Source organism: Saccopteryx bilineata, chromosome 1 (genome assembly GCF_036850765.1).
Source record: "Saccopteryx bilineata isolate mSacBil1 chromosome 1, mSacBil1_pri_phased_curated, whole genome shotgun sequence".
NCBI lineage: Eukaryota > Metazoa > Chordata > Mammalia > Chiroptera > Emballonuridae > Saccopteryx > Saccopteryx bilineata.
In genome coordinates this window covers 245,758,917-245,781,112 of record NC_089490.1, presented here as the reverse complement: position 1 = coordinate 245,781,112, position 22,196 = coordinate 245,758,917, and the positions used below count along the sequence as shown (strand labels likewise).

General features: G+C 40.7%; 1 protein-coding gene across 3 annotated transcripts in view; it reads left to right on the top strand.

The window, feature by feature from the left end:
- PRKAA1 (protein kinase AMP-activated catalytic subunit alpha 1) overlaps positions 1-22,196 on the top strand; it is a 35,546-nt gene that overhangs the window by 9,583 nt on the left and 3,767 nt on the right. Inside the window, exons 2-8 of one of the 3 annotated variants that reach the window (XM_066240281.1) lie at positions 5,218-5,359; positions 7,384-7,477; positions 10,998-11,142; positions 13,484-13,571; positions 15,658-15,882; positions 17,351-17,837; positions 17,934-18,060. In XM_066240281.1, the coding sequence (XP_066096378.1) occupies positions 5,218-5,359; positions 7,384-7,477; positions 10,998-11,142; positions 13,484-13,571; positions 15,658-15,882; positions 17,351-17,837; positions 17,934-18,060 (1,308 nt within the window). Of the gene's footprint in view, positions 1-5,217; positions 5,360-7,383; positions 7,478-10,997; positions 11,143-13,483; positions 13,572-15,657; positions 15,883-17,350; positions 17,838-17,933; positions 18,061-22,196 lie in introns of those variants that run through there. The other 2 variants (XM_066240291.1, XM_066240298.1) reach the window with 2 other exon arrangements.

The following is a 22,196-nucleotide window of genomic DNA, read 5'->3' as shown; positions in this document are numbered from 1 at the left end:
AGCATCAACTCCCATATGTGCCTTGACCAGGCAAGCCTAGGGCTTTGAACCGGCAACCTCAGCGTTTCCAGGTTGACACTTTACCCACTGTGCCACCACAGGTCAGGCACTATTTATATATTTTAGTTTAAAAAATTTGTTTTAGAGAGAGAGGAAGGGAGAGGGAGAGAGACAGAGGAAAGAAAAGGGAAGTAGGGAAGAAGGGAGGGAGGGAGAGAGAAGGAAAGAAAAAGGAATGAGAGAGGAAGGGAAGGAGGGAGGGAGAGGGAAAAGAAGGAAGGAAGGAAGGAAGGAAGGAAAAAGGAAGGAAGGAAGGAAAGAAGGAAGAAAGAAAGGAAGGAAAGGAAAGAAGGGAAGGAGAGAGGGAAGGAAAGGAAGGACATCAGTTTGTTCCTTGTTCCACTTATCCATGTATTCACTGGTTGGTGCCCTGACCGGGAATCGAACCCTCAGCGTTGGTGTATTGGTCAGCGTTGGTATATTGGGTTGACACTCAAACCAGCTGGACTACCTGCCCAGGATGCCTTACAGTTATTTTATCATCAGAGGCCAGGAAGGTCCCAGGAATCCAGGGTGCTTTTGGTCAGTGCTCTCTTCACTGGGAGCATTAACTGGGCTAGAGTTAACTAAGATGCTTACTTAGTACATGATGCCAAGTGAATTTGAGAGAATGCTTTGATTCTTCTCTTGCAGTCCCTTATTTATGACAGAGTATATGTCTGGAGATTTGGATAACCCTAATTTGTGTGTGTGTGTGTAACAGAGAGGGGGACAGATAGGGACAGACAGGAGGAACGGAGATGAGAAGCACCAATTCTTCGTTGGTGCACCTTAGTTGTTCATTGATTGCTTTCTCATATGTGCCTTGACTGGTGGGGGGGCTACAGCAGACGAAGTGGCCCCTTGCTCAAGCCAGATGAGCCACGCTCAAGCTGGTGACCTCGAGGATTCAAACCTGGGTTCTCCACATCCCAGTCCAACACTCTATCCACTGCGCCACTGCCTGGTCAGGCCTCACTTGTTTCTTAAAGTTACTTAGGCTTGAAATGAAATGGAGCAGGGTGTGATATGAGGGGAGACTGGTTGATTTGAGATGGAGTTCAGTCCTAAAGGGATTCTGCTTTAATATCTTATTTCCAAGTCTCAGTCTGCCAGTATTATCCAGTAATTGGGTGTATTTCCTAGTCTGTTTCCATTGTGTGGTTAATGGAAAAAGGTTCTTAGTAAACCAGGACCTAGAGATCTTAGGGATACTTGGAACAGATGAGATTACTATTTCTTCAGGTATCCATAAATTAGGTCTCCGAGAGAAAATATTTCCTGAATTGTGTTTTAACCATTAAGTTGACTGCTCTTAATCACACCTGTTTGGTATTGGAGGTTGGAGAGAGCCTTCTCAGAAATAAGAATGTGCTTGATTTCCACAATTTATTTTAGTTGGGACTGTCGGGTTTTCTTCCTCACTAATTTCATGTATATTTTAATGAGGTTTTGCTAGAAGTATATCTCCTGCGTTCTGCTTGCTACTCTGCCATCTTTCTGGACGCTGCTATATTTTCTTAGCCATAGATGGTTTTGAGATTATTGAGCTGTGTAAAAGGTAGTTAAATTTAGAGATTCCTTTTACATTGTAGTCATTTAAAGGTGGCATTTTACCTTATGAGTCTGCCATAATCCTTTGGGTTACAGTTGTCTGCACTGAAGTTGTGGCTGCTCATTTGCTGCAAAGATTTGTGTTGTGGAGGTACTGTGAAGGTTAAAGGATCTGGACAAAATGGAAGTTGAACTTAGTTGTAAGTTGTATTCCTTTTACAAATTTTTTTTTTTTTTTTTTTTTTTTTTTTTTTTTTTTTTTTTTTTACAGAGGCAGAGATAGACAGGGACAGACAGACAGGAACGGAGAGAGATGAGAAGCATCAATCATCAGTTTCTTGTTGCGCGTTGCGACTTCTTAGTTGTTCATTGATTGCTTTCTCACATGTGCCTTGACCGTGGGCCTTCAGCAGACTGAGTAACCCCCTGCTGGAGCCAGTGACCTTGGGTCCAAGCTGGTGAGCTCTTTGCTCGAGCCAGATGAGCCTGAGCTCAAGCTGGCCACCTCGGGGTCTCGAACCTGGGTCCTTCCGCATCCCAGTCCGACGCTCTATCCACTGCGCCACCACCTGGTCAGGCCAAAATTTTTTATTTATTGAATTTTTTGGGGGGAGAGGAAGGGAGAGAGAAACATTGATCTGTTGTTTCATATATTTATGCATTCATTGGTCGATTCTTGTATGTGCCATGACTAGGGTTCGAACCTGCAACCTGGGTGGGTGTATTGGAACAATGCTTTAACTAATTGAGCTACCTGGCCAGGGCTGTAAATTGTATTCTTGAAAAGGATTGAGAATTAGGATTCTGACTTAAGCACTTTTTTCTTTTACTCATATATAACAAAGGCTTTTTTCTCCCATTGTGAAATAACTATATAAATTGATCTTGGGTTTAATATTTTAATTAAAATATTTAAGCAAAGTAGCCAATGCTTAAAAACACTTAAAGCAGTGAGGAACTTCCCCATCCAGTTCTGCCTTTCTCAGCTGCAGTGGCTGTGGTGTGGCAGAAGAGCCTATCACTCATTGTTTTGGTTAGCACTCATTATTTTGGTTAGCATTCATTGTTTTGGTTAGCCTGGTGCAGAAAAATGTTGACTTATTGAAAACTATTGAACCCAATGATCTCTGAGTTTTTGGGTTTTGTTTTTTTTTAAATTTTTTTACAGAAACAGAGAGAGAGAGTGAGGGATAGACAGGGACAGACAGACAGGAACGGAGAGATGAGAAGCATCAATCATTAGTTTTTCGTTGCGCATTGCGACACCTTATTGTTCTTTGATTGCTTTCTCATGTGTGCCTTGACCATGGGCCTTCAGCAGACCGAATAACCCCTTGCTCGAGCCAGCGACCTTGGATCCAAGCTGGCGAGCTTTTTGCTCAAGCCAAATGAGCCCGTGCTCAAACTGGCAACCTCAGGGTCTTGAACCTGGGTCTTCCGCATCCCAGTCTGACGCTCTATACACTGCGCCCGGCCTGGTCAGGCTTTTCTGTGTGTTTTTTAAGGGATAGTGAGGCTCAGCTTTATCCCAAACCCCAGCTCAAGCAGGAAAGCCTGTTAAGATTGGCATGAAAGAAACTCTTTAAGATAATGTTTTAAACAGGGGAAGTTTAAAGTACCAATATTGAGTTTTCAACTTAGAAATAGTAAAAAATACTGTTATTAACCTCTTTGGGCTCATAATCCAATACCACTAACTGGACAGCTTAACCACAGACATTTCTTTACTTACACTTTGGAGGCTAAAAGCCTGAGATGGAGGTTTAAGGGGATTCGGATTCTTCTGAGGACTCTGGCCTGAGTTTGTGGATGGCTGCCTCTGCCGCTGTGTGCACAGGGTCTCCTGGACATGCCCCTGTTGTCCCTGTGTGTCCAAATGGCTTCGAGCAACACCAGTTGGGCTGAACTAGAGCCTACCTGAATTACCTCATTTTAGCTTAGTCTCGATCTCCAAAGACTGTCGCATTCTGAGGGACTAGAGGTTAGAGCTTCACTATCTCAACTTGGGGGGAGACATAATTCAGTCCATAACAAATGCAACCAACAAAGAGGGGATTTCTTGCTATCATCACCCTTGATTTTCAGCTGATGATGATCGAGTGTGCCAGAAAAGCTCTCTGCCAATGGTCTCACCAACTATTCTCATTTAGAAGAAAATGTTATCTTCCTGTAAAGCTAAACCCTAAATCATTTATTTAAAAATTAAAGAAAAAATTTGCAAAGCATTACATGTATATTTTAAAAGGTCAAATAGTGCCAAGGTGTATTTACAATATAAGACAGAATTCCTTATCCCCACTTTCAACTCTTAGCTATTTCTTCTTATATATTTATCACTCTTTTTTTTATTATTAATATGATTTATTTGGGCACTGGTCAATAACGTCATATAGGTTTCAAGTGTTTTTTTCTTTTTTTTTAAACCTCCACATTTCGAATTGATATGTGCATGCATACAAGCATTCTCTTCATTCTTACTGACTTCTTCTTATGGTAGATGAGGATATTAGTTCTCTTATACCTTTTCCTCTACACCTTCATTCTCCTAATAAAATTATATCTTTCTTTAAAAATCCCATATTTTTTATAATTGTGATAGCATAAAGTTATTTGGTAAGCCAATACTATGATTGTATTTTCTTACAGAACTTTTAATTTTCCTTGAGTTCTTTTACCTCATTTCTTTTTATTTGCTTAATTTTCATTGAGCCTGAGTTCCCCCACATCTTAAATGTCTTTGTAAAGCCTGTCAGTACAACATTCCATGCTTTCAAAGTTGGAAGACAATTTATTCCACGGAAAAATCACCGTCTTGGAGCTCCTGTGATGTGGATTTGTTGATTCTGGCCTGTTCTACATCTGTTACCAAAGACTTTGCTTCATTACTGTATCTGTGATGCTCTTAGTTTTTCTCCTATATTGAATACCATCTTCCTGGTTTCCTTGCTGATTTTGAGAGAATATGTGTTCTCAAGTAGGTTCTTGAGAAAGGGTGAAGAGAAATGAAATTTTTGGAGACTTTGCCTCTATAAAAACATTTAAATTCTACCACAATTGAGTATCAGGGCATTACATTCAAAATTAAAAGGCAATCACTTAATTTTTTTTCTTATTTTTAAAAATAGAAACTATATGCTCACAAACCAAATTTTAAAAATTTCAAGGGGTTATGGATAGGGGAAGATTGCCCATAGCACAAGGGAGTTTTTTGGGCTGATGGAACCGCTCTGTGTTGGATTGTAATAGTGGTTACACCAGTTTCAACATGTGTTAAAATCTATAGAACTGTATAGCAAAAGAAAAGAGTTCAGTTTGTATGTCTGATAGCTTAAAAAAATGAAAAATAAATTAAGAGCATTTAATGGTATAAAAAGGAAGTCTCTTTTTCTTCTCCCTCCCTTAGCCATTCAGCCTTCCTTCCCAGAACTACTCTTACCAGATTCTTATGTATTCTCCTGTTTAATCACTCCAGTAAACATTTATGGGTAAATCAGGCAAAATCGAAAGGAAGTTAAATTTGCTCAGTCATTTTCTGAGAATGCTAAGATCACTACTCTTACAATGTGTCTAAATATGTAACTAATCAAGCCCAGCACTAATGCATTAAAATGATTTCTCCTTCAGTTGGCAAACACGAACTGACGGGGCATAAAGTTGCTGTGAAGATACTCAATCGGCAGAAGATTCGAAGCCTCGATGTGGTCGGAAAAATCCGCCGAGAAATTCAGAACCTCAAGCTTTTCAGGCATCCTCACATTATTAAACTGTAAGAACTGATTATATTAAATATAGTCGTAACCCTTTTTTGTCATTTTTGCTAACCTGATTATAATACGATCAGTGAGAAAGATGACTGACATTTCTTGGTCTGTTCTTGAGGGTTTTGAAGTCTCTTCCTGTTGATGTATTTATCTAACTCCACTGATGGTCACTTAAACCTATGTTCCTGTTTTCCCTCGTGCTTTTCAGCAGTTATCTTTCTCATTCTTTCTTGTCTACTGGGTCAGTGCCCTTCTGATTGATAATATTCAGCATCCCTTTTGCTGCAGAACCAACAATGATCTACTTGTACAAACTTTTTTTTTTTAATGTATTGATTTTAGGGAGAGGGGAAAAGAGAAACATCGAGTTATTGTTCCACTTATTTATGCGTTCATTGGTTGATTCTGGTGTGTGCCCTGATGAGGGATCAAACCCACAACCTTGGTGCATTAGGACAGTGCTCTAACAACTCAGCTACCCGGCCAGGGCTGCTCAGTACGAACTCTTAACCTCCAAATTTCCACGTGTCAGTTAGCCTCACCAGATACAACGCAGCAACATGTGTTTCCCTTGTGTTGTTTATATCTGATATAACAATTAACAAATAATAGACTATCAGGAGTCCAGTATTTCGAAAGGAAAGTCACGATTCTGTTATCTTACAGTTGCCAGATAGTTCATTTACTGCTCAGCTTTATTCTGTAGGCTATGAGGTAAAGTGACTTAGGCTTCTGTGCTGAATGGCAGATAAAAAAATTTGCTTCACCCCACCTCTCGTTTATTGAGGCGCCAGGTTGTAAATACTGTCCCTCTGCTGATAACCCAAATATTCATCTCCTGCTTTGAAGCCTCTTCCCCAAACCCTAGACTCACATGCCCACTGCCTGCCTTACACCTCCGTGTGGAAGTCCACGAAGCATGTGAAACTCATTGTGGCTGAAACAAATCTCTGTTACCTTCCCGAACTTGCTCCTGCCACCGTTGTCACCATCTCAGTTACCATCCAGTTTCTCAGGGCAGAAACTTAGGAACCATTCTTGACTTCCCTGTTGCTCTCACTTCCTGCCATCCATTCCATCTTTTCATTCTCCGTTCCTTCATTGCTATCCACCTGGTCTGAGCTACCTTCATCTCGCTCGTGGACTATTGCCTTAGTTCCTGCATCAGCCTTTCCAGTTCTTTATGATGCTGCTACAGTTAGCCCGTGAACAGGCCAGATCACGTGACTACTGTTGCCTTAGTTCCTGCATCCGCCTTTCCAGTTCTTTATGATGCTGCCACAGTTAGCCTGTGAACAGGCCAGATCACGGGACTACTGTTGCCTTAGTTTCTGCATCCGTCTTTCCAGTTCTTAATGATGCTGCCACAGTTAGCCTGTGACAGGCCAGATCACGGGACTACTGTTGCCGTAGTTCCTGCATCCGCCTTTCCAGTTCTTTACGATGCTGCCTCAATTAACGTGTGAATAGGCCAGATCACGTTACTACTTTAAAACCTTCATCTCCCTTAAAGTAAGAGCCAGAGCTCCATCATGGCTTGTGAGATCCTTGGGCCTCCCGTCGGCTCCACATCCTGTCTCTCTCTCCCAGCTCATGCTGTGCTCGCCTTCTTACCATTGCTTGACCATGCCAGGCAGGCTTCCCCTGGGGGGCCTTTGCACTTGCCATTGTTCCCTCTGCCCGGTTCAACTTCTAGATCACGGCACAATCTACTCCCTTACTCTCATTATGCTCTGCCTAGCTGTTACTTGATCTTTGAGGCCTTACTTGACCACTCCATGTGAAAGGGTCCCCTTGGTTTGCTTTATTGCTCTTCATAGCATGCTCTACCACCTGAGATCCTGCTTACTTATTTCATGTGTGCCCTGGCCCCGAGAACATGAACTCCAGGAGGGCAGAGCAGTTTTGTTCCTGCAGTTTTCTCAGCTCCTAGCGCAGTACCTGGCATATTATAGGTGCTTAGTAAATACTTATTGAGTGAATGAATATACATGTGTTAATACTGGTAGATAATGTTTTCTCTCACCAGGTACCAGGTCATCAGTACACCATCTGATATTTTCATGGTGATGGAATATGTCTCAGGAGGAGAGCTATTTGATTATATCTGTAAAAATGGAAGGGTAAGCTGTTCTGATTTAATCCTGTATCTATTTTGTAACTCCCCTTATCCCTTGCTAGCTTCAAGATACCGGAAAGCTATTTTGTTGAGAGGTCTATTTAATAACCTTTTCCCCTTAGTCATACATTTGTGTAGACGTATAGATTATTTAGAGTTAATAAGGACTTTAAAGATTATTTCCCTAGCCTGCTTACACAGACATGGAAACTGAGACTCACAGTTTGTATCTACTCAAGGTCACATGATTTATTAGTAACAGAATTAGAATGAGACCACAGAACTCATGAACCTCAAACTTAATGCTTCGGGGGCATACAAATATTTCTAATGTATACCTTAAAGTATATATTTAGTCCTTACAAAATATGCTCTTAAATACTTAAAAACCTAGGCCTTGGTAGTCAACCCTAGCCACATTTAAGTTGCATTCAGTTTTTGGTTTCAGAAGTCTGATGTACCCGAAGTAGGAAGGACAGGCTCCATGAAGGAGGTGGGACTTGGACTTAAAGAATTTAGAGCTCGAAGGAGCTGGAGAAGACATTTTGAACAGTATCTTAAGTGGCAGATTCCGACCCTGAACACTGCTCCTGCCGTCCAGGCTGTATGTGTGGTGGGCAAAAGCCTCTCACAGGAAGAGCCGTATCTAGTGCTGAGAGTCCATTTCCTCTCCTCCCAATCTTCAGTTCTTTATATCCTTCAGTCATTCATTCTATATAGCATATGTTTACTTTCATCAAACTCAACTCCTTAACCAGTTAATTCTGATTTGCCATTTCTTAACATAGTCCCTTTAAGTTTCAAGGATTCTACTCTTCTATTCACTATTCCCCCTCCTCGCCCCTTTTCTGCCTGGAGAAAAATGGAAGTAGGCACAAGACGAATTGGTATTTTGTTTTCTCTTTCATTCTTTATTTCTTTGTCAGTTCACTTTATATTATAGGCATTTTTTTCTGTTTTTATCTGCTGCTTATTAAAGTTTCATTTATCCTATTTGCTATTTCAAAATCTTTATTGTTTTCTGAAATTTTTTTAAACACCTTTTTCTTCCACAGATGTACTAATCTTACCTGTCTGAAGACAATTAGTGACATTTTTTTTCTTGTGTTCCTTGCATCATTTCTGTACACTGTGCTCACCGCTCTGTTCTTTTAGGTTCAGCTCATTGGTCCTTGTCTTTTGTACATTGGCTCTTCCTCATTGGCTGTCCACTCATTTGAGAGTGAGGGACTCAGTGCCAAGCTCATGTGTATGGAACTTACTGATTGGTGGACCTCCCCATAGGTTGATTAGGTAGGGACCTGTCCATTTTCTTAGGGTACACCAAATGTCAGTAATTACAAGTATCTTTCCTTGGGTTGGAGAGTTGCTTCACAAGAAGCCTTCCAGTGCCTTGAGAACCTCAGCTCAGCTGCCAGCGTTTGGAGGCTGAATGGGGCAGAGGGCTGCAGGGAGGGGTCACTAGGTAGTGTGTTGACTTTCACTTAGTCCCCATGTTTTCCTTCTGGCACCTCATCCCTGCCTTGGTGTCCCGGAGGACAGAGCTGGGTCAGCCTGGCTGGAGAGTAAATAATGGGTCTTACTCGCTCGTAGAGGTGAGTTTAAAACTTCTTTCTTCAACCAGTTGTCCTTTTAGCCCACCTCTCATGTCTACCATCAAAAATTCACAATACTTCCAGTTTCTAAGCCTTTCCAAGGTCCTGTGTACAGGCAGGTTCATTATTGGCTTCCATCCCTGTAGGCTTAGGTCTCAGCGTCTTCTGGTTGGCGAAGTCTTTATCACTGTTCATCCACTCTCCAGCTCAGTGACTCCTTGGTCACTGCTGTTTCTTCTCTGGTTCTTTTTGTCCTTGTATACTAATGTCATTTTAGTAATGTTTCAGGGAGTGGAGACGAAAGGTTCGGTCTGCCATTTTTAACTGGAACTATGCCTTGACTTCCCTAACCTTCCTTTGTAGAGTTCCCCTCTTTCATCCTCTGCACTGTATTTATTATGAACATAGTATAGTCTTCATTTTTGTAGCCTATCTAGTTATTTTACCTCAGATTTTGTCAGATGAATTAAGTTTTCTTCTCTTTCACATTTGGAACACATTCTTTTTTTTTTTTTATTTTTTTACAGGGGGGGGGGGAAATAGGGATGGACAGGGACAGACAGGAACGGAGAGAGATGAGAAGCATCAATCATTAGTTTTTTGTTGCGACACCTTAGTTGTTCATTGATTGCTTTCTCATATGTGCCTTGACTGTGGGGCTTCAGCAGACTGAGTAACCCCTTGCTCAAGCCAATGACCTTGGGTCCAAGCTGGTGAGCTTTGCTCAAACCAGATGAATGCGCGCTCAAACTGGCGACCTCAAGGTCTCAAACCTGGATCCTCTGCATCCCAGTCCAACGCTCTATCCACTGTGCCATCGCCTTGTCAGGCGGAACACATTCTTTTTTTTCCTTTTGCATATTTGATTATAAAATGATTTCTAGAAGAAATGCAGAAATAAAAGTTTAGATTGTTCATGTATTAGTATTTTTTTAGAGGAAGGATATCTCATAGTACTTGGATAGTTTTAATTTTGCTTTCAAAAAAATTATATTATCTTTTCTCCCAGAGTGCCTGTGCCATTTAAGGTATAAAAGTCTGGTTTTAGAATCCTAATTTGTGGCCTCTCCTAGAGGGTTGCATATTATAGTCTTTTGCCTTATAAGGATTAATAACATTTATTAAATCTGACTTTCTGGGAACAAGCATGTCCAAATACTGACAATGGGGGTAAAAAACATAAAATAAGGAAATATGAATAAATGAAAAGAGAATCTTTTAAAGAATATTTTTTAAAAAGTTGTTGCAGCATGAGAATTTTTTCAGTAAGCAAAGTAAAGATAAATGCCTTTATTTTATAAAATAAGTGGAATTAAGGTTTTTTTTGTTAAAATTAAAACATCTTTTATTTCAGAATATAAAATAAGGTGGTTGCTTGCTAATTCATTAACAGTGCTTAAATGTGACTTACTCATATAGTCTAAAATAGTATCCCCATCACGACGTAATTCTGTGTCCTTATCCTGCTTATTTTTCTTCAAAGCACTATCATTTATTTTATTATCTATTTTTGTCATCTATATTAGGTGCTTTGTTTTATTTGTTGCTATATATCATTAAACAGTACCCAGCACACTGAAGGTGTTCAATAAAATATTTGTTAAAGGAATGAAAGATGAAACATTTTCAGTTTATGGGAAAGAACAGTTTTAAGCAGAGATTGAAACTGTTTGAAATGGCTCATGAGATATAAAGGAAAGCAAGCTATAACAATGTGATAACATTAGAAAGTTACTGGTTTGCGTTCCCAGATCCTCTTGGCATTTCTATTTTGTGCTGCATGTATCTCTTCTGCATTTCAAAAGTATCTTATAAGTGAGGTTCATTAGGAAGGTTTTGTGCATTCACAGTCTTATGGGTTGGAGAATTATAGGTAGAAGAACTTCCTTTGAAAGACACACTTTTAAGATGCCTCTCTACTTTCCTTAGCTGGATGAAAAAGAAAGTCGACGTCTGTTCCAACAAATCCTTTCTGGTGTGGATTACTGTCACAGGCATATGGTGGTCCATAGAGATTTGAAGCCAGAAAATGTCCTGCTTGATGCACACATGAATGCAAAGATAGCTGATTTTGGTAAGGAGATTTTTATAGTTTCATACGTTCATTTTGTTTAACGAACATGAATAGCCTTTTTCAGATAACTTTTACATTTATGTAATAGATATGAGTATCCCTAAGTAGTATGTCTTCACCATTTTGTTCATGAGCACACAGAAAGGAAAAAAGATAAGGAATTCTCTTTTCTTAGCTTTATGTCTTTAAAATTCAGCTTTGTGAAAGTAGGTAGACATTTTAAGTGGTGGCAGCAGAGACATCACTCAGAGAGCCTATTGTGTGAGAAGAAGTTAGCGACTGATTTCCAGTGTGTCTTTTGATCAATTTTGGAACAAGAGGAAAGAGACTGGGATGGAGTTATTCAAACTTTGAAAGCCAGAAGGTAAATTATAGGAACAAAAATATTTAGAAAAAAACAGGTCATTGCCTAACCAGGTGGTGGCGCAGTGGATAGAACGTTCGACTGGGATGTGGAGGATCCAGGTTCGAGACCCCAAGGTCACCAGCTTGAGTGCAGGCTCATCTGGTTTGAGCAGAGCTCACTAGCTTGGACTCAAGGTTGCTGGCTGGAGCAAGGGGTTACTCCAGGGGTCCCCAAACTTTTTACACAGGGGGCCAGTTCACTGTCCCTCAGACCATTGAAGGGCCGGACTATAAAAAAAAACTATGAACAAATCTTTATGCACACTGCACATACCTTATTTTAAAGTAAAAAACCAAAACGGGAACAATACAATATTTAAAATAAAGAACAAGTAAATTTAAATCAACAAACTGACCGGTATTTCAATGGGAACTATGGGCCTGCTTTTGGCTACTGAGATGGTCAATGTCCAGTCCCATATATTTGTCACTGCTAGCCATACAAGTGATATGACACGCTTCCTGAGCCATGCTGCGTGCGTCCCGCGTCACCGGAAGTAGTACTGTATGTGAGTGACGCCGTGCTTTGCGTCCCTCAGACTGTTGGCGGGCTGGACTATAAAAATGAAATGACTCATGAGATGTAAAGGGCACCTCTTTCACTGATGACCAATGCAGCGGAGGCTGGATAAATGGCCTCAGGGGGCCACATGTGGCCCACAGGTTGTAGTTTGGGGACCCCTGGATTACTCGGTCTGCTGAAGGCCCACGGTCAAGGCACATATGAGAAAACAATCAATGAACAACTCATGTGTCGCAACGAAAAACTAATGATTGATGCTTCTCATCTCTCTCTGTTCCTGTCTGTCTGTCCCTATCTATCCCTCTCTCTGACTCTCTGTCTCTGTAAAAAAATTAAAAAGAAAAATAAAGAATATGTTCCAAATGTGAAAGAGAAGAAAACTTAATTGATCTGACAAAATCTGAGGTAAAATAACTAGATAGGCTAAAAAAATGAAGACTGTACTGTGTTCATAATAAATACAGTGCAGAGGATGAAAGAGGAGAACTCTACAAAGGAAGGTTAGGGAAGTCAAGGCATAGTTCCAGTTAAAAATTGCAGACCGAACCTTTCGTCTCCACTCCCTGAAACATTACTAAAATGACATTAGTACACAGGATAAAAACAAACAGAAAACTAGGTTATTGGTTGAAAATCAATTTCAACTCGAAAAACGTAATTTCAGCCATGAGGAACGTTATTTGGATTGCAGAACTGAATTTACTTTCTGTTATTTCTTGAGTAAGTTACTGTTGACCTGGTGAAGTCTAGGAGAAAGAAAGGAGATCTGCGGCCTTGTTTGCATAGCTGCCTTTCAATCTGAGGAGGTTCTAATCACTGTTTTCCTCAGCTTTGAATATTCGTATTTTTCAAAGTGTAGAGATGAACTGAACAGTGCCAGCCAACCCTGAGCTACGATTTTTGTTTTGTTTTTGGTAACCGATTAAATTATTTGACTTCTTTATACCTCAGTTGTCATAATTATTTTTATAGAGTACATTTTTGAGAAGACAGGTATCATTTTGGAGAACTCTGAGGAAACTTTGATTTTCAAAATTATATCTTATTAAAGAATCAGAACAGGGGTAAAGAGAAACTTTCATTTTTAATTCTTCTCTGTTCTAAATTTCTTGTAATTTCTGTATTAATAAAATATAAACATGCCAAGTTTATTCTAATAAGCACAATGACTAATAGCTTAATATATGCTTATTAAACTCCAAAAATGCATTAACTTTAAATGTTGAAGTAGATTACAAATTTTAGGGCCTAGTGGCAAAATATTTGGGAACAGTAAAGACTGAAGGATTTTGTTGGAGCAAAGAATAAAAAGATTTATTACCATGATGCAAACTCAATTGTATTGTTGAATGGAGTGGTGCTTTTATTTTTGTCGTTGGGAAAGCTTGAGGACTTGATTTTGTGCATTTTCAGGTCTTTCAAACATGATGTCAGATGGTGAATTTTTAAGAACAAGCTGTGGATCACCCAACTATGCTGCACCAGAAGTAATTTCAGGAAGGTAGTATCTGATACTCCCTTCCCTCAGAACATCTGTCACTGTCCTTTTCTCCTAGATTTTGTTAGTCTGTAGTGCCTGTTGTGTTTAATTGTAGTGAAGGGAAAGACATTTAACATCATTCTTTTCTTATCCAGCAAGTGTTCTGTTTTAATAACAAAACATTATAATTAACGACTCCCATTTATAGAGGAGAATTTTGGTATGCAAAGTCAGTATTATATTAAAGTAGTTAGATGAGAGTACTTATATTTTTCTTGGTGGGAGAAATTGAAGGTTTAAAACTAATGAGTTTTAAAGATAGGTCAGACATTAAAACCTTGAAGAATACAGAAATAGCAAGTAGTTAGAAGTGGTTTACTGTTTACTTAAATGACGGATTAAAAGTGTAATGTATAGGCCCTGGCCGGTTGGCTCAGCGGTAGAGCGTCGGCCTGGCGTGAGGGGGACCTGGGTTCGATTCCCGGCCAGGGCACATAGGAGAAGCGCCCATTTGCTTCTCCACCCCCCCTCCTTCCTCTCTGTCTTTCTCTTCCCCTCCCACAGCCAAGGCTCCATTGGAGCAAAGATGGCCCGGGCGCTGGGGATGGCTCTGGTTGTGGCAGAGCATCGCCCCCTGGTGGGCAGAGCATCGCCCCTGGTGGGCGTGCCTGCCGGGTGGATCCTGGTCAGGCGCATGCGGGAGTCTGTCTGACTGTCTCTCCCCGTTTCCAGCTTCAGAAAAAAGAAAAAAAAAAAGTGTAATGTATAGCTTTAATTTTTTAAATAGATGGTACTTTGTAGTAGCTTAAAGTTTTATGTTAAGGTGTCCTGGAGAATTGGACTAAACTATTAATAAAATCCTCAGACTTCATTTATTTTGAATTTTCATTTTAAAAATCTTTTAGAGACTGTAATATTACAAGAATTTTGACCTTTCATTTTATTAACCTGTTGTTTGAGAAGATGAGAATCCTGCAAGGTACAGTTATTTGAATAGTTGACAGGGAAATTTAGTATTTTTAAAGAGTAACTGTTCTTCACTATACCCCTGAAATTCAAACCAGAAAGTTGATTTTATTTACTAGTTTTTATAATTCGCTTTTAGAACTTTTATTCAAACCACGTTTCTTTGTTTGAATATTTCACATCTTGATTAATTCATATGCAGAAATATAGTACTTTCTTCCTATTGTCATAAGTTTGCTTGCCTAACCTCCTTAGAGAAATTATATTTCTGTAAACTAATGTCTATGAATAAGGCAGAATATTCTAATTTTAGATTTATCAAGTTACATAATTTTGTATTAACAATGTTAAAAATTCCTTTAAAATTATTTCATTTGTATTGTCTAAAGTCTTTTGGGAAGAAAACAATTCTGAACCTAGATTCAGGTGGCTGTAAAAATAAATGTATTGTAATTATGTGTACACACAGTGGGCCATGACTGAAGTCTTGATTTTCCTGGTTGGTAAAAGGCCTTTCTGTAAGGTCTGGATGAATGGAAACTTTTACTTTCAAAACTGGTTTTTGATCATTTCCACAATTTATTTGACCAATTTAAAGAACTCCTTTTTCTGAATCCAGACTTCAATTGCTTATTTAACTAGTCAGCAGCTTGTTTAGTCAGTTGACTACCGTGTATTGCACATAGAACCTTCTGTGAACCAGTTAGCTTGGCTTCCTTCCACAGCCGTAGGCCCCTTTACCTTGCGAGGTCTTGGGTTAAGGGGAGAGTGGATTTAGAGTCCATCAGGAAAGAACATTCGCAGTTGATGAAAGTAACCAAACAACAGTGGTTTCAAATTCACTGATATGTTTGTTCAAGGTTTGGCCCTATGGGTTGGTTCTCACGAGGCTCATGGTAAGGTAGTTGAAACAGAATTTTAGTATAGTCTATAACTTTAAAAAGTGCTTGACTTTTGTTTTCAAAGAAAATACTGATAGAATTAGTATAAAATCTTTCCATGTAGTATACAGCAGTGGTTACAAAAACTGTATTCTGACTAATAATTATTTATGAAGTATACATGCATAAAATTTTTGATTAAGTGATTGACTCTCAAGTTACTAGTGCTTATTTAATCCAGTGGGTATTCTTTGTTGCAGATTGTATGCGGGTCCAGAGGTGGACATATGGAGCAGTGGCGTTATTCTCTATGCTCTGCTATGTGGAACCCTCCCATTTGATGACGACCACGTGCCAACCCTTTTTAAGAAGATATGTGATGGAATATTTTATACTCCTCAGTATTTAAATCCTTCTGTGATTAGCCTATTGAAACACATGCTACAGGTGGATCCCATGAAGAGGGCCACAATCAAAGATATCAGGTAATAAAGCAACTTGGAGATGATCCGATCTGATAGTATCGATGATATAAGTTGAAGAAAAAGTTGCTGGGCAGTATGCAGTGTTTTTGTTTTTTTTCTAAGATTTTATTTATTGATTTTTACACAGAGAAGAAGGCAGGGGAGAGGAATGAGAAGTATCAACTCATGGTTGCTTTACTTCAGTTGTTCATGGATTGTTTGTCATATGTGCCTTGACCAGGCAAGCCCAGGGTTTCGAACTGGCGACCTCAGCATTGAGGTCAGCACTCTATCCACTGTGCCACCACACACCAGGCAATATGTACTGTTTTTATGTTAAAAAGATGGTGTATAGAAACATTTATTTTGTTACTTAAAAATACACACAATACTGGCTACCTTAGGGAAGGAGGATCGGTAGGAGGACAGCACATTTTTCTGAGATGGAGGGACAAGGAAGAGAGAAATCAGATGCACATCTGGGAATAGTAGATGAGAATACATTAGGGCAGGGGTCCCCAAACTTTTTACACAGGGAGCCAGTTTACTGTCCCTCAGACCATTGAAGGGCCGGACTATAAAAAAAACCTATGAACAAATCCCTATGCACATTGCACATATCTTATTTTAAAGTAAAAAACCAAAACGGGAACAAATACAATATTTAAAATAAAGAACAAGTAAATTTAAATTAACAAACTGACCAGTATTTCAATGGGAACTATGGGCCTGCTTTTGGCTAATGAGATGGTCAATGTCCGGTCCCATATTTGTCACTGCTAGCCATAACAAGTGATATGAGGCGTTTCCGGAGCCATGACGCGTGCGTCTCGCATCACCGGAAGTAGTACTGTATGCGAGCCACGCTGCGCTTTGTGGTGCTGCCACATACAGTACTCCAGGAGCACAGGATGCTGACCACCAATGAAAGAGGCGCCCCTTCTGGAAGTGCGGCGGGGGCTGGATAAATGGCCTCAGGGGGCCGCATGTGACCCGCAGGCTGTAGTTTGGGGATCCCTGCATTAGGGCAACAAAGAAGGAGGAGAGATTATGAGAACTTACAGAGCTTCCTTCATATTCTGTAGACCAGAAAGAAAAGAGACCACAGAGGCCAGGGTGTGATTTTTCCAACCAATGAAAGGACAGATCATTTTCTGAAATTTATATTTTAAACTGTCTTAAGTGAGAGACGCTGCCTTTTCTTGTCTTACACATTTTTTTCTCAATTAAATGTAATCTGAAGAATACACATTTCTTTTCCTTTGACCACAACAGTGCTTGCTTTCTCCCTCTTAAAATTCGAGGTGATTTGCAGCATTCCCCTGATGTTTAAATGAAATGTGAGTCCAAAGAGGAAAATCTCCATTTAAAAAATGATAATGCAGTATGAGTAATAATATAAATACATTTCTATCCTAAATTCCCTAAACGGTCACTTTCAGTCTCCTCTACTCAAAATCCTTCTCCTGGCCCTACCTTTTTCTTCCAGGGAACATGAATGGTTTAAACAGGATCTTCCCAAATATCTCTTTCCTGAGGATCCGTCATATAGTTCAACCATGATTGATGACGAAGCCTTAAAGGAGGTGTGTGAGAAGTTTGAGTGCTCAGAAGAGGAGGTCCTCAGCTGCCTCTATAACAGAAACCACCAGGACCCGTTGGCAGTCGCCTACCACCTCATAATAGATAACAGGAGAATAATGAATGAGGCCAAAGATTTCTATCTGGCGACAAGCCCACCTGATTCTTTTCTTGATGACCATCACTTGACGCGGCCCCATCCTGAGCGAGTACCCTTCTTGGTTGCTGAAACACCAAGGACGCGCCATACCCTCGATGAACTAAATCCACAGAAATCCAAACACCAAGGTGTAAGGAAAGCAAAATGGCATCTGGGAATTAGAAGTCAAAGTCGACCAAATGATATCATGGCGGAAGTTTGTAGAGCAATTAAACAGCTGGATTATGAATGGAAGGTAGGAAAGAAAGAGCATTCTGATTGTTAGCATGTTTGGCAGACTTGTGTTTTATAGAAAAATTGATTTTGACTTTATGTTCATACCATATGCTAGGTTGTAAACCCATATTATTTGCGTGTTCGAAGGAAGAATCCTGTGACAAGTACATACTCCAAAATGAGTCTACAGTTATACCAAGTGGATAGTAGAACGTATTTATTGGATTTCCGAAGTATTGATGGTATGTAAATCACAAAACACCATAGATGACATTAGACCTTGTTCCCTAACTTGGCTTTTTAGTTTTTAATTCTTTTGAAACTTCTTGAATTGTTCCTAGTAATCCAATAACAAAAGAATGTAAAATGTGAAATTTTGTGCCTTTGTGATATCAACATTTGTGAATCTTGCTATTCTTTTTTTTTATATATATATTTTCCAAGTTAAGAAGCTGGCGGGGAGGCAGTCAGACAGAATCCCGCATGCACCCAACCGGGATCCGCCTGGCTGCCCACCAGGGTGTTGCTCCGCTGAGGCAGGCGCCCTTGTAGCACCTGAGGTGGAGACCATGGAGCCGCCCTCAGCGCCCAGGCCAACTTTGCTCCAATGGAGCCTTGGCTGCGGGAGGGGAAGAGAGAGACAGAGAGGAAGGAGAGGGGGAAGAAGCAGATGGGCACTTCTCCTGTGTGCCCTGGCCAGGAATCAAACCTGGGACTTCCACACACCGGGCTGACACTCTACCGTTGAGCCAACCGGCCAGGGCTTGTAACCTTACATCGTCCTTTAAAGATTGTCTTGTAGAATCCTTAAAGCCAGATGTAGTCTGATCCTAAAGTGATAGTTTCTACCACATACCTGTTTTTTTATGTGGTTCATTCTGGTAAGATAAAATATTTTACATAGAAATAATTGTTGATATTTTGGTAAATTTTTATTAAATAATTTTTATATCTGATTTTTTATTGATTTTAATTTATTGTGTATTTTTAATTGGTTTTAATTTATTGTGTTTAATTTACATAGATTAAAGTGTCCCATCGAATACATCTCCCCCACCCCTGTGTATATCTGATATTTAATAAAGTTTTTATTTTTCATTAAAGGAGTATAGTTATTAACTTCTAGAGTTTAGTGACAAGGTACTGTAAATAGATTGGATTAGTAGCCCACAGGACAAGAATTACTTGCTGAGTACAGTTTCTTGCAGAAAGGGAGTATAGTTATTAACTTCTAGAGCAGGGGTCCCCAAACTATTTACACAGGGGGCCAGTTCACTGTCCCTCAGACCGTTGGAGGGCCGGACTATTAAAAAACTATGAACAAATCCCTATGCACACTGCACATATCTTATTTTAAAGTAAAAAAACAAAACATGAACAAATACAATATTTAAAATAAAGAACAAGTAAATTTAAATCAACAAACTGACCAGTATTTCAGTGGGAACTATGGGCCTGTTTTGGCCAATGAGATGGTCAATGTTCGGTTCCGTATTTGTCACTGCTAGCCATAACAAGTGATATGACAAGCTTCCGGAGCCGTGACGCATCGCGCGTCACCAGAAGTAGTACTGTTTGTGAGCCGACACCGTGCTTTGCGGCGCCGCCACATACAATACTCCAGGAGCACAGGGTGCATCCACATCCTGTGCTCCTCTCACTGACCACCAATGAAAGAGGCGCCCCTTCCAGAAGTGTGGCGGGGGCCAGGTAAATGGCCTCAGGGGGCCACATGCGGCCCGCGGGCCGTAGTTTGGGGACCCCTGTTCTAGAGTTTAGTGACAAGGTACTGTAAATAGATTGGATTAGTAGCCCACAGGACAAGAATTACTTGCTGAGTACAGTTTCTTGAAGGACATTTGACGAGGCAAGCCCAGGGCTTTGAACCGGCAACCTCAGTGTTTCCAGGTTGATGCTTTACCCACTGCACCACCACAGGTCAGTTGAAGGACATTTGAGAGAGAAATTTTTTGTACGACCTCCAGTTATTTTTCTCCCATGAACCAGCCTTTTCCTCCCAGCCTGAGACTAGAGATATAATCAGAAAGGTGCACGTTTTATAATTTTTGTGACAGTTACATGATTCCAATATTATTTACCTTTCAATAAGTATACTTAAGTACTAGATCACAGTGTAGAAATTCAGTGTAGAATGATTCCTGGGACTAAAGCACTTTATGTCCAAGGAATGTATTGGCTAGCTAACGGTGGCATCGACCTGAATCCTAGGTTGCTGAGCATCTCAGTTACCAGCTGTGGACAACCTGACGATCACATCACCGAAATAGTTAGAATTTAAATTAGGTCTTTTAATTGGTCATCAAAATAATAATGCTGTTGCACTGTAAAATCTTCAAGTTCCTTCCTGAATTTTATTAAAGAAACGTTAATTATGTTGAGTATTGTTTTACTCTTTTAATAGGGTTTTTTTTTTTTTTGTATTTTTCTGAAGCTGGAAATGGAGAGAGAGTCAGACTCCTGCATGCGCCCGACCGGGATCCACCTGGCATGCCCACCAGGGGGCGATGCTCTGCCCCTCCGGGGCGTAGCTCTGTTGCGACCAGAGCCACTCTAGCGCCTGGGGCAGAGGCCAAGGAGCCATCCCCAGCGCCCAGGCCATCTTTGCTCCAATGGAGCCTCGCTGCAAGAGGGGAAGAGAGATACAGAGAGGAAGGAGAGGGGGAGGGGTGGAGAAGCAGATGGGCGCTTCTCCTGTGTGCCCTGGCCGGGAATCGAACCTGGGTCTTCTGCACGCCGGGCCGACGCTCTACCGCTGAGCCAACCGGTCAGGGCCTCTTTTAATAGTTTGAAAATGAAAGTCTTATTTAGGGCCCTGGCCGGTTGGCTCAGCGGTAGAGCGTCGGCCTGGCGTGCGGGGGACCCGGGTTCGATTCCCGGCCAGGGCACACAGGAGAAGCGCCCATCTGCTTCTCTACCCCCACCCCCTCCTTCCTCTCTGTCTCTCTCTTCCCCTCCTGCAGCCAAGGCTCCATTGGAACAAAGATGGCCTGGGCGCTGGGGATGGCTCCTTGGCTTCTGCCCCAGGCGCTAGAGTGGCTCTGGTCGCGGCAGAGCGACGCCCCGGAGGGGCAGAGCATGGCCCCTTGGTGGGCAGAGCATCGCCCCCTGGTGGGCGTGCCAGGTGGATCCCAGTTGGGCGCATGCGGGAGTCTGTCTGACTGCCTCCCCGTTTCTAGCTTTGGAAAAATGTAAAAAAGAAAAAGAAAGTCTTATTTAGAAAATACTTTATATCTCTGATTACCAGTATGTACAGTTTGCCAGAATCTCTCCTTCTCAGCTCTGTAGGTTAACTTGAGGTAAAGTAATTGCAGAAAGCAGACACTTAGTTTTTGTTGTTGCTTTTATTTTTAAATGGGAAAAAGGTCTTAAATGCCAAAGTATCTATATGATAAACTAATACAGTAAATGGTACAGTAATCATAACATGGTTTGAAATGTCATTAATTTTTCCATAAACCTAATTTATCTTATCTATTAAAAAGCTTGTTGGAACGCCTCTGACTTGTAATTCAAGTAAATATTTTCTCTGTTCCATCATTATAAAATGGTGTAGCTGTATATATATGAGAGCGTTCTCACAAACAAAGCCTGTGCGTAGGTAAATGCATATGGCAGATCTTCATTGGCCAAATCAGTTGACTTAAGATGTGTTGCCACTTTTGTTCATCTAAGATTGTATGGGATTGCCTGACCAGGCGGTGGCGCAGTGGATAGAGTGTCAGATTGGGATGTGGAGGACCCAGGTTCGAGACCCCGAGGTCACTAGTGTGGGCACAGGCTCATCTGGTTTGAGCAAGGCTCACTAGCTTGAGCCCAAGGTCGCTGGCTTGAGCAAGGTATCACTTGGTCTGCTGTAGCCTCCCCGGTCAAGGCACATATGAGAAATCAATCAATGAACATCTAAAGTGCCACAACAAAGAATTGATGCTTCTCATTTCTCTCCCTTCCTGTCTGTCTGTCCCTCTCTGTTCCTTTCTCTGTCCATCTCTCTGTCTCTGACACACACACACACACCCAACAAAAAAGGTTGTATGGGACTGTCAGGTGAGAATTGCCTATGAATTTTTTGTCTGCTTTATGAACTTAAAAGATCATACCTACAAAGCATCAGAAAGACACAGATTTGAGCTGTGATATGCTGACCAAACCTGTTTGTCTGCTTATCTTTATGTCCAAAGGATGTTTATCTACTAACATACTAATATACTCTGAGAATGGAATGGGTTTTACTTTTCTTACTGCATTTGGATTGAATTCTCAACCTTAGCACCTGGGTTTACCAATGTAATCAAAAGACCATTTATTGTTTTTGTATTTTGTTCCCAGCTTTAGTTTTTCCCTGCTTTTGTTCATTTCC